Source organism: Photinus pyralis, unplaced genomic scaffold (genome assembly GCF_008802855.1).
Source record: "Photinus pyralis isolate 1611_PpyrPB1 unplaced genomic scaffold, Ppyr1.3 Ppyr1.4_LG1, whole genome shotgun sequence".
Lineage (NCBI taxonomy): Eukaryota > Metazoa > Arthropoda > Insecta > Coleoptera > Lampyridae > Photinus > Photinus pyralis.
Genome location: NW_022170249.1, coordinates 54,365,641 through 54,377,855, shown reverse-complemented (window position 1 = coordinate 54,377,855; position 12,215 = coordinate 54,365,641). Strand labels below are relative to the sequence as shown.

General features: G+C 43.2%; 1 protein-coding gene across 1 annotated transcript; it reads right to left on the bottom strand.

The window, feature by feature from the left end:
• Positions 1-1,646: 1,646 nt before the first annotated feature.
• Positions 1,647-2,414, bottom strand: LOC116163017 (protein ALP1-like). The gene has a single exon (XM_031476840.1). It carries the CDS (start codon positions 2,412-2,414, stop codon positions 1,647-1,649), a length of 768 nt encoding a protein of 255 aa, XP_031332700.1.
• Between the last annotated feature and the right edge of the window lie 9,801 nt (positions 2,415-12,215).

The following is a 12,215-nucleotide window of genomic DNA, read 5'->3' as shown; positions in this document are numbered from 1 at the left end:
TCAAGGTCTTACCACTTGTTCTCTTCCTGTATAGAAAGCAGTACATAATTTTTACTTGGTGGCATTTTTAATTAGTTTAAATAGGCAATTAGGCCAGATTTTACCGCCAGTATTTTATTGAAGAAATTGTCAAGGCATTAATTAGTTTAGTAGTACCATTGATTAGACTTGGCAATTAAACCACATTGTGGGATCTAGTTGTTATCTGCTATCTTTACTACACGAAGAAAGAAGCCAAACACCTGGTAAGATCTTGTATAATTAGCGCTCTATAAAGTAAATTATGTCATTATAGCTTATTAGATATAAATGTAACATTACCAACATCGTTACTCATTTCGAATTACACCTGCTACTACGGGATTGTTATATACCATTCGCTTGGGATTCTTGGAAAACCAGCGAAGATACCTAGTGGCATATTGGAGTTCAATCAAAGCTGAAAGAAGTTATCATTATCCTAAGAAAGAAACAGTACATACTTACCTACCTAAACAAGAAGTTTTCATATATGTTAATTTAGGGCTTTCCAGAACGCTGGTCATATCGTATTAGAGCTTATTTATTATTTTATTTATAATTTAATTAATTCGAACTGTGCCACCAGTTGCGCGCAGGTCGTTCTTGCCTTCAGTTTTTTATTTGTCATCTACAGGGTAGGTCGAGCAAGCGCTTGCTACACCGAACTACTGTGGAATTAAAAATTCATTCTTACGTTGGACTGCGCGGGACAAACGGTGAGTAGCTTTAATTAATTTCTATTTTTTTTATGTTAATTGTTCGTTTGCGCGACTTATATGGCTGTATGTAAAGCCAACTCTGGAAAGTGTTGAATCTATATTTTTCCTTATATTTTGCTGTATATCTGTAGCCAACAAATTGCTATTTTATTTAAATTTTAATATACACACCTTATTTACCAGCTATTATTATTTTTTTTACTAGTCCGTGAGCTAATAAATCGGTTATTTTGGAACAAATTATTGGGAATTACTTGGACAGCTTGATTGTGGAACTGTCCCTCTGATTGGTCCATTAGAGGTCAATTTCTAGGCATAGGACCTGGCGCCCTGAAATCTTATAATACTTTTCTTTGCATCTAGCCAAATTATCCGGCTGAGTTAGTCATATTTAAACATCTCCGCAATTAGCTGAAATAGTCGTTACACCTTTTTGTCAATAGAATCGATATTTATTGAATTACGTTTATAGGTCGATTCACATTATACGACACGGACCGACACGTTCCGGCACCGACGCGTACCGTCAACGACACGACAAAACGTAAAAACAGGATCTTTAATGAAAGCATCTACACTTAACCGTTACCGGTACGTTTCCGTAACGGATCGTACCGACACCGATCGACATTCTCGCGAAGAATGTTTTGACGGTGTTGGCGGTACGTGTCGGTCCTATCGTGCCAGTGTGAATTAGTAAACGGCGGCGTACAAACGCATCGAAGAATGGATCAAGACAAATTAATTGCAAATGTGAAGGCCTATGAGCCATTATATGTCACAAGCCATCCGAAATATAGTGACAGTGGCTACAAAGAAAATTTATGGAAAGCAATTGCAAAGGAAATGAACCAGTCAGGTAAAACATTAGCTTTATTTATAAACTACTATAAGTATAACTAATTTCTAATCTATTGTATCTTGCCATTCAACACGCCCGTGCTCAGACGTAAAAAATTCCCTAAATCTATCGCGAATAGTAAATGCAGTATTCACAGCACTTCCCCCTTGCCGTGGTATATTTTGCAAATTAATGCCAGTGTTGGGATTATTCTCAAAATCTGGAATATTGCTGCAGTCTCGTAGGTAATTGTGCAAAATACACGTTGCCAAAATGACCTTATCTGCATTTTCTGGCTTTAACTTTAATCTTCGATTATAAAGCTGAAATTTTTGACTCAGGATTCCAAACGCATTTTCCGAAACTCGTCGCGCTCGTGAAAGGCGGTAATTGAAAATTCTTTTAGACCTATCGTCTTGAATTTGCGAACCAGGATATGGTCTCAATAAATATCTTTTTAAGGGAAACGCCTCATCACCAACGATGACAAAAGGCATACTTGTACTTGTATTAGGCAGCTCAGTATCTATTGGAACATTTAATTTATTTTTTTCAAGAGCTCTGCCCAAGTTAGAGTTAGCAAATAGACCTCCATCGCTATTCCTTCCGTATCCACCTATATCTACTGCAATGAATGTATAATGTGCATCCACTAATGCGAGAAGGACAATAGAAAAAGTTTTCTTATAATTAAAAAACTGAGAGCCACTGTCTGCGGGAGCTTGGATAACTACATGTTTGCCGTCGAGAGCGCCAATGCAGTTAGGAAAATTCCAAACATTCCAAAATTCTTCGGCAATTTTTTTCCAACTATCTTCTGTAGGGTTTGGCATCATTAATGGCATCAAATTCTTTATTATTGCTTCACATACTTCAATCACAATCGATTGTACTGTTGAGTGTCCGAGCCGATAACTGGTAGCTATGGTTCTAAATGAATCACCAGTAGCTAAGAATCTGCAATATATGTTAGAAATTAATTAACTGTACATTTTTTATACAAATATTGTTCATTTTTTAGTGGCAGTTTGTAAAAAAATATGGACGAATCTGCGAGATTCCTTTAGAAGAGCGATGAAAAAGAGACGTGAAACGAAAAGCGGGCAGGCAGCCTCTAAAATCAAGAAATGGAAATTTGAAGATGAGATGTCGTTCCTATTACCATTCATGCAAGAACGAGACACTTGCAGTAATTTGAAGGATGTTAGTGATGATGATGATGAGAATAATGAAGAGGAATCACAGGAAACCGAAGATGATGGTAAAAATAAACTAGATGACGATGGGATCAACAACACAGATGATGTGGATGGTCAGTTACACATCGAGGATGGTAGAAAGGAAAAAGAACTCAGTCGAAAGATTGTCAACGCTGCTAGAAGAAAGGGAACGAGAAATCAAACACAACCAGAAACAGCATCAGCAGTAATGATGAAATATTTGCTAAATAAAAAAGCTACTAAAGAGCAGTCGACTCAACAGCCCAATGCAATAGATACATTTTTCTCGAGTATTGCAACAACAGTCAAAAGTTTTTCTCCTTATCATCAGAACGTAGCTAAATCGCACATATTCTCCATTGTGAGTGATCTTGAAATGAAACAAATTGTGCAACCACCACAATTTTTCTCCAACAACACGCCCACACAACGACCTCAGTATGTACCAACGCAATTTCAAAGCATAAGTGTGCCATCACCGTCACCAACACCATCGTCATCAACCCTACAAACTACGTCATCTTCTTCGTCCTCGAGAATTGCTACGCCAATTCAGTCACCACCATGCTACGATTTCCCATCGTCGATTTCAATGCAACATTTAAACCAAGAAACAATATATACTGAGAATATGTAAATTAGTATAAATAAAAGTACTTACCTTAAACATACTGCAAGTCTTTCTGTGGGCGAAATTGCTTCACGAAAACACGAATTTTGTTTATGTAAATCCGGTCCAATTGATTTTAATAAATCAAAAAAATTGTATTGCGGCATCCTAAAATATTGATAAAACTTGTCGTCATACTTTAACAAGTTCTTGAACAATGTCCAATGCTCCCCTTCAATTTTTCTATGTTTTAAAATTGGATGTACCCATTTTCGCCCCTTTTTTTTCTTTTTTAACCCTTCAGCTTCTTCCTCATCTAACAGCAAGGCTACAAAAGCCAAATCATCGTCACTGGATGACTCGTCCATAACCACTGCCTACGTGACTGCTGAAATTTGTCGGTGTAGTGAGAATGCTACGCAAAAATTGTCGTGTCGTTGACGGTACGTATCGGTGCCGGAACGTGTCGGTCCGTGTCGTATAATGTGAATCGACCTTTAGAAGTTAAAAAAAATTAGGTACAGTAAATCCCAGCGAGTGCGAGTGTGTGAGAAATAAGCGCGCGAGAGCACAACGAACAGAGATAGCTATAGATTTACGCACCGCTTGGAGTTACCAAACGAATTAAATTAGGGAAAATAATAAATTGTTTATTTCACTATAAGATTGTCGGTATTTCTTGAATTCTTCTCAGACTGAGAAACAGAAAACTTGAAGAGAAAAGAAGATAGATCTTCAGCTCGTTCTAAACTATCCTCTGACTCCAGTTGTAGATGTTGTTTTAATCGATGGATTATTTTTTTTGCATCTTTTAAAAGATCTCCGGTAAACCTTTGAGCGATTTTCTGAACACATCCTCGGCAAGATTTGTGCTGTGTCAGCGAGAGAAGTACATTTTACTTTTGACAGATGGTTACCCCTTCCATGAAGGACGCAGAACATGATCGTTGGGATCAAAATAAGGAAAGATTACAATCCTACTTAATTTCTGTTTCCACTCAGAAGCAGCCTGCAAATTTCATAAAACCACTTCGCAATGATAGCTCAAAGCCTCTCTTATAGATTACTTATACCGTGCATAGGCAAAAAAGACGTGTTGTGCTTTACTTGGAAGGAAAGTTGTGTTTGCCACATATGAAGATAAGTGCTATAAATTTGTGACAAGGGAAAATGATGTGGTAAAAACTGAATTGTGCTGCAGCCACTAAGAGGCAGATTCTCGAATAATTTACCATCTTGGTAAACTACCAAACAAGTAGCAAAGTCATTATTAGCGCTTCCAATATGGATATTGCTGTTATTGCTTTGGGAAATGTAAAATTGACGCTACCATCAAGGTATAGATGGAAGTAGGTCTCTTTTCCAATAACACGCTGAAATTCATAAATCTTCGAGAGATGTTCGTGAATTTGGGTGTTGATGTGTGTAACGCGCAGGGTAACGCGTTACCGGGTTCCCACGCATTTACCGGATGTATGACTTGTGTATGGTCCTCATGGTTTAGTTCATCGCAATTTGAGCGAATGCCACCGCAAAATGTCTGAGTTTCTACAATCCGTTTGATTGAAGTGGATGGAACTATGTGAATCAGAAGTTTAGAATCAAATGGTTTGAAAGATCTCAGTAGTCAGTATCCTATCGCTATCTCTGTTGGTTATGCTCTCGCGCGCTTAACTCTCACACGCTCGCACTCGCAGGGATTTAGTATATCTAAATTTTTTAACTTCTAAGACGTCTGCCACTATAAAAGCTACACTTAATATCGTCTGCCAGGATATATTTTAAAGTAGTGACAAAAAGAGGAATTTTTTATGTATAATTTTTATACGGTCCTCATGGTTTAGTTCAGGGGTGTTTTTCCCTACATTGGAGGGCGTCTTTCGCTATCAACGCTGCACTTAAAATCGTCTGCCATAGCATATTTGAAAACTATGGAAAAAATGGGATTTCTTGATACAAATCTTTTCCGTGACCCTTATAGTTTGGTAATTTAGTTGATCACCAAAAGAAGTCACCTATTCAGCGCCGCCCCAAGTTAATGCTGCCACTTGCGACTGGCAGACGAGTGATTTTATTATTAGTTTTCAACGTACTTTCAGCCTGTATTGTCGAATTTTTTGTCGCTTATGGTTTAGTTACTATGTACGCTGCCTCCCGGTCTAATAGGTACATATTAATAATCGAAATAAATCGTATACAGTACTTACCTTGTTGGACACTTTACTAACGAAAACGTCAACAACTAGGCACTTTTGCAACAAGCACTCACATCACTGGGGATAACACTATCTGGCTCCCGATCTCGGGCTTCTCTCTCCCTCGCCCTGCCGCTGTTCTGTACCAGCTTCGCCACGGGCCTCCCACTTCTCGCGCTCTCTCAGCATAATCCTCACCACATTTGCCTCTTCCAATCGCTCCCCGATCGCTGTCTCTCGCCGTGGCCCCTCTCGCACCACTCCCTCACCTCCGGAATAATGGTCCTCGTCCAGGAGTTTCGTCTCTCCCATCTTGTCTGCCATTCCTCGTACATTCTCTCTCTCTCTCTCTCTCGTCCACCCTTGGGCTCGCGCCATCACCGCTATCTCCGAGGGCCATAGCCCCCCAGAACCAGCGCGTCTTCGAGCTGCACCGTCCTATAGCCGCAGCATATTCTAAGAGCTAGCAACCGTATCACCCGGTTCGCGCTCGCCATGGCCGTGCCCCACTTAGTTGCCGGCCACCACACTTCCGCCGCATACAGAATGCCTGACATAACTGCCGCCGCCATGACTCGCCTCCTGCTCTCCCGCGCTCCTCCGGTGTTTGGAAGCACCTTACACAGAGCCCCGTATACTCTCATGGCTTATCGCTGATCTCCCATGCGTGCGGTATAAAAGATTCTTGTCCAACCAGACGCCCAACACCTTCACCTTGCTGTCTGTCTCGTTCGTCTGCCCGAGCACCCCCAGGTTGAACGCTGCCAGCCTCCTCTTGCCTGTTAGCATGGCCAGCTTGGTCTTCTGCGCCACTAACTAAACCTCTCGCCGCCATCCATCTGCTAACCCTCTCGATCGCGCATGCCATCTTCTCCTTCGCCCTGCTCACATCCCTATCGCGCACCACCACTGTAACGTCGTCCACGAAGGCCACCAGCTCGATCCCACTCCCGTTCACCACACTCAGCACCCCATCGTACATCACATTCCACAGCAGGGGACCTAGCACGGACCCCTGCGGAACTCCCGCACTGTAAATGAAACTGTGCGTCTCCCCCGACAGCTTCCGCGCGGTCACGCACCTGCCGGTCAGGTAGCTCCGCACCAACCGTACCAGTCTGGCCGGCACTTCGAAGTCCCTCAGACCCCTTACGATGGCGTCCCTCGAGGCCGAATTAAAGGCGTTCTTAACGTCCAGCGCCGCCACGAGGCACACCTCTCTCGTCCTCCAGGTACCCTGGTTCGCCTCCTCCACCTGGCGTACTATGGTCTTAAGCGCGTCGATTGTCGACCTTCCCTTTCTGAAACCGAATTGCCGCTGGTGTAGTTTCGGCTCCAGCACCTCCTCCAACCTCCTTTTAATCACCTTCTCCGCCACCTTCCCCGAGAAGTCAGTTAAACATATCGGCCGGTGTCCTCCTCCTCCTTTCGATATAAGAACCAGCCTGCTCCCCTTCCACCGGGCAGGGTATTCTCCCGTTACGATTGCCTCGTTGATGGTCCTCGCCCAAGCCTCCGGGATCGCGGTGGCCGCTGCCTTGACCACCCGCGCCGGCACCCCGTCCGGTCCTGGGGCCTTGTCGTTTGGCCTGGAGAATAGGTCGTTTATCTTTGTTACAAATGCCTCGTCGTTCCACCCCACCTCCTTCACCTTCCTTCCTATCTTGCCGGTCACAATTTTGTAACCCTTCCCCCATATATCTTTATCCAGCTCGTCGCATATCTCCCTCCAACAGCGGCGCTTACTGTCAATAATCATCCTTCTCAGCTTCCTTCGTTCGCTTCTCCAGGCTTCCCTTTCTTGCTCGGCAGTACCCCCGGTCCTTACGGCTCTCTGGCACGCTCGTCTAACCCTGTTGCAGGTGCCCCACTGTTGCGCAATCTGGGGTGTCCACCAGAAGACGGGTCGCTTCTTTCTCTTACTTCTTCGTGGCATAACCTGCTCGCACACTTCTGCCAGTACTTCGTGGATCCTCTCGGCATCCAAGTCCCGTTCCCTAGCTTTAGCCTGCCGCAGCCTTTCCTCCATTAGCTTGACGTTCAGCTTTTTCCCGTTCCAGGAGCCGTGATTTTCGAACCGACGACGCTCCTCGCGCAGCTCGTTTCCAAGTCCATCCGATGTAATTGTGGTCACTTACTGATTCGACATCCAGCACCTTCCACTCCCCCACCTAATGCCTAATTTCCTCCGAGGCAAACGCCAGGTCTATAATTGTCCCTAGGCCCCTGCCTTGAAACGTTGGTGCGTCCCCCTCGTTGACGCAAAGCATCCCGAGAGACGTTGCCCACTCTTCCACTATCACACCCCTCGGGTTTGCCCTCTTGGCCCACCACATTGGCGACGCCGCGTTAAAATCGCCCGCCACTATCACTTTCCCCCGACCGCAGGACTTAATCGCATCCGCCAGGCTGCCCTCCAATTGTTCGCTCGTATCGTTCGGGGATAAGTACACGCTGTACACAAAAACTCCGTCCAACAGTACCCACACCCTGTCCGACACGGTCCACCGTCACACTCTCGCCCATCACCATTATCCCTACCGTACGAGTTACGTCCTTATACACTTCAACACCCCTCGTGTCCCGACCCAACTCCGATAGCAGAAGCACATCCGCCCCCATCTCACCTGCCACCCTCACGGCCATATCCAACGCCACCCGCCTCTTATTTAAATTAATCTGAAGGAACTGCACCACTTTCACTATGTCACCATGTTTATTGTCACTTTGGGCCCTCGTCGCTTCCTGGATGGTGACCCTTATCCGATCAGGGTCCACTACTGGTTCGTGTGTTGCCATTGTGATTGTGCTGTTTCCGGTTCCTGTCCAGCGTTTCCGCGGAGCTCCTTGTTTTCCTGGTCTTCCCTCCTTTTCTTTTCCTCGTCAACTGCCTGTCGATAGAAAGGGCAGGCCATCTAGTCCGTGCTATGGTCTCCCCCGCACACGTTAGCAATTTGCATCGTTTTTACAGTCCTTCGCGACGTGCTGCGCGTCGCCGCATCTCAGACATTTCTGGGTTCCCTCTTCCTTCTCCCTACAGTCTGCGGTTCTGTGCCCGAACCTTTGGCACCGGAATCACTTGTCGGGCATGATGCACTCCACCACCCTGCACCTTGCCCATCCCACTTGTATTCTGCCTTTTTTCACTAGGATCGTCGCTTCCTTCTCCGGGAGGAAGACTCTTGCCAGCCTGCTTACTCCTCTGGTCTGCCGAATTTGGACTGCCGGGTTCATATCCTCTCTTGTCCCAGTACCTCGCCCAAAGGCGTCTCCAAGGTCTTGTTCCGTGTTGTATTCGTTTAGATCTTTGATCAGAATCGCCTTCTTGTCTAACGCTTGGATTTTGATGGAAGGAAGAGGGGTGTCGGCCGGACACACCTTCATGATTTCGTCCCTTAGGGACGCGCCTGCTCCGGATTTGTTGGCTGTTATTACAAGTTTAACAGCCCCGTCTTTCCTCTTATACAAATTTAACCCTTTTACCTCCTTTTTGTCGAGTTTTATGGACTTTTGTACTTTTCGAATCGGGGCATTATTGCCCTCTTCCCCATTAGCACATTTGATTACGACCGTCTCTCGGACCAGTCGATTATATTCGGTTTTTTCCTTACCGCTCGGCCTCCGGTCGCCGGGGGTATGCGTTTCTATCTGGGCCTTACTGTTGGAGAATAGGTACGCAATACATTTGGCCACGATTTCGCTCTTCTCGGAGTTCAGTATCACGATCGCCAGCTTTTTCCGATCGTCCCGTACAGTCTGCTGCTGCAGGTCCTCGAAAGCTTCGTAGATCCTCCTGTCACCGTCTTCGTCTTCCTCCCCCGTTGTTAGCTTGTAGACGTATCTGTCTACCCTCTGCTGCATCTTTGGGGTAAAAAACGTGTTGATGCAAAGTGTAGCGCAACCTTTGTCAAGCTCTTGGGGGCTACTTTCCGCTAATACCGGATAGCGCTCCCGAACTGTCGCAGACCCCTTCCCCTCGAGGGTTCTATCTCGACCCACATAGAAGGCCAGATCCCAGTCTGTACCTTTCTGGTATGGGTTCGAGTTGGTGTGGCCTTCCCGAAGGGCCCGTTCGGTCCATTGCTTATCCCTGATCGTCAGGAAGGTTTTGTACGATTTTGGCTGGCTAGCCACGTCCTCCAGCTCCACTTCACCTAGCATTTCGGATGATCCCCTCAGGTGTCGTCTGGGTACATCTGCTTACGGTTTCGGCCCTCAATTCTTCATCGCTTATCGGCGTAGTCTGGCTACCCGCCGTACATGTGCTCGTACCACACTGGACGTCGGCATCTAACATCAGTTTTTCGTCGTCTTTTTCCCATTTGTTTTCTGGCTGCCAACCTAGAGATATGAAATTTCACGCATGCTACTGATTAACACAACACATAGATTCATTGAAAATTAAACGCAATTTCTATTTTACCCACATGCCAATAACTATCACGGTGTCAACAACTGTAGCGCTTACCCTAGCTACTTGCAGCATAGAGATAAATGTTGTTAAATGGGGGGGGGGGGGGGGGATTCGATACTGTGAAAACACCAATAAACCACAATAATATATTAAATCCTCGAACGTGATGGCCAGCCAACGGTTGAACTTTTAACCACTTGAATTGGAAAAGGTGCATAATAATGTGTCATTTATTTTGAAATATCTTTTTAAATAGCTTCGGTAAAAATTAAAAACGATTTTACAAAATTTCGTTTCTCCGAATGTAGACGGAATTTTTTCAGTTTCAAAACGGCATTTTGTTAAGCATCAAAATACGCAAATTTAAAGTACCTAGATTCCGAGATCCACTCCAATTTGAATCATCCTGTATAATGAGAACGTCGCTTTGGCACATTTGTGTCTGTACTATTCGCCTATGAAGGTAATTAGAACGTTCACTTTGATTGCTAAAGGGCAGAATTGTAACCTGTTACGATTAACTGAACGCTCCCGTAGTAATTAGATTAGATTGAGATTCGACAAATAAACCGTAATACCTGCGGCTTTAACCAGAGATTCCTAACTAATACATGGGCGTGGAATGCTTTGATGCGCTGCATAATATATAGACTCTTGTATTTTTCGCTTCAGCGCCTAATCCTAATTTAATTAATGAACCATGTTCGTTATGAATCTTCGCATTTTAGAAGGCGCCTTTTCTTAAATATTGACGGGACGCTTTCTGCTTTGAAGAGAAAAATTAATTTATTTAAAGTAGCCTAAATCCCTAACCTGTACACTACAAAATGCCGTATGTTGTAGGCTCCCATGACTAATTTGCACGTTGTTAATTTACATCAGTTACCATCGTCGTAATACTTCATCCACCCTCTTTGGGAACTTGTGCCTGAGGATACGCTGATAAAACGATTATGAAAGTTTAATCGATGGTTACGGAGATAATAAAGAGAAGTGGTGTAAGACGCTAATCTTAAATGATTACAAGAAATTGTTCACTAAGAATTACTTATCTTTAAATAATCTATCCCTGTAAGTACGTTCGTAGACTAAATTTGCATCCGTAATTATTCTTAAGATATAAGATATATCAACAGCTCAAATTTGAATTTAAAATATTACACCAATAAAAACCCCGAAGAGTGTGCTTTTATCGATAACCAGACAGAAACAAAAATTCCCTCTCTTGTCCTTTAATGAAATTCAATTAATCAAAATAGTCCGTTAGCGTGTCTCTTATCAAACCAACGCATATTCTGGACCAATACTTTTTAATAGTAGGATTTGCGTATCAGTACTCTAATGAAAGATCTCAACGAATGGAATTAATTTGTACCAGCCACAGTCCTCCTCCTCGACGTCTTATCGTCATCGGTTATTATTCCTCATATCTCTCGAGCGGAGAGTTGTAGGAGGTACTCACAAAGGGCGATTGGGACGTCCGGAAGTAACATCCATTAAGCATATTTTGTAAATTTGATACAAACTAATGTGTAAGTTTTCCAACAATAAAAACATTAATAATTGAGATAACTCACATTTTATAGGAATACAAAGAAATTTGTTGCTTTCGGCATAGTTACAGAATTACTCTTTTTGGTTACAATGTAATAGATTTTATGGAATATACTTAACACTAAAAATAGATACAGTTTTGGATATTATGAAGATTATGACGCTGCTTAACGGCATGCAAGAGAGGGAGAAATTACGGGCGAGGTGTGCGGGACCACTTTGAGGGCTCAAGTACCACAACTGTGACAGTAAATAATTGGGTGCCGGTTGTTTTGTGACACAAAGGATTCCTCTTCATGTATTTTGTATTTAAACCTAGATGCATATCAGCGCACCATCATAATCAAGACATACATTAAGAAATATGTAAATACATAAATTTTCAAAAAATAACTGTATTTATCCATAATAAAGTCACATTTTTGAACATAAAATCGTGTTATTTTAAGAAAATTAGGAATATTAAAGGTGTGTTGAGCCATATCAGAAAGGTGATCTAAATAACTGTTTAATTTTTACATTTTGATCTCATAAAATTACAAATTAGTTAATAATCCACAAATAATAACAAAAATTGAGAAACGAAAGAATAATTATCAAGCGACTAAGTAACCCCCAATTGTTGGTAACTAATCATTACA

What these genes read in the sequence shown, in the direction of transcription:
- LOC116163017 (XM_031476840.1), bottom strand. Translation starts at nt 2,414, where the DNA reads ATGCCAAACCCTACAGAAGATAGTTGGAAAAAAATTGCCGAAGAATTT.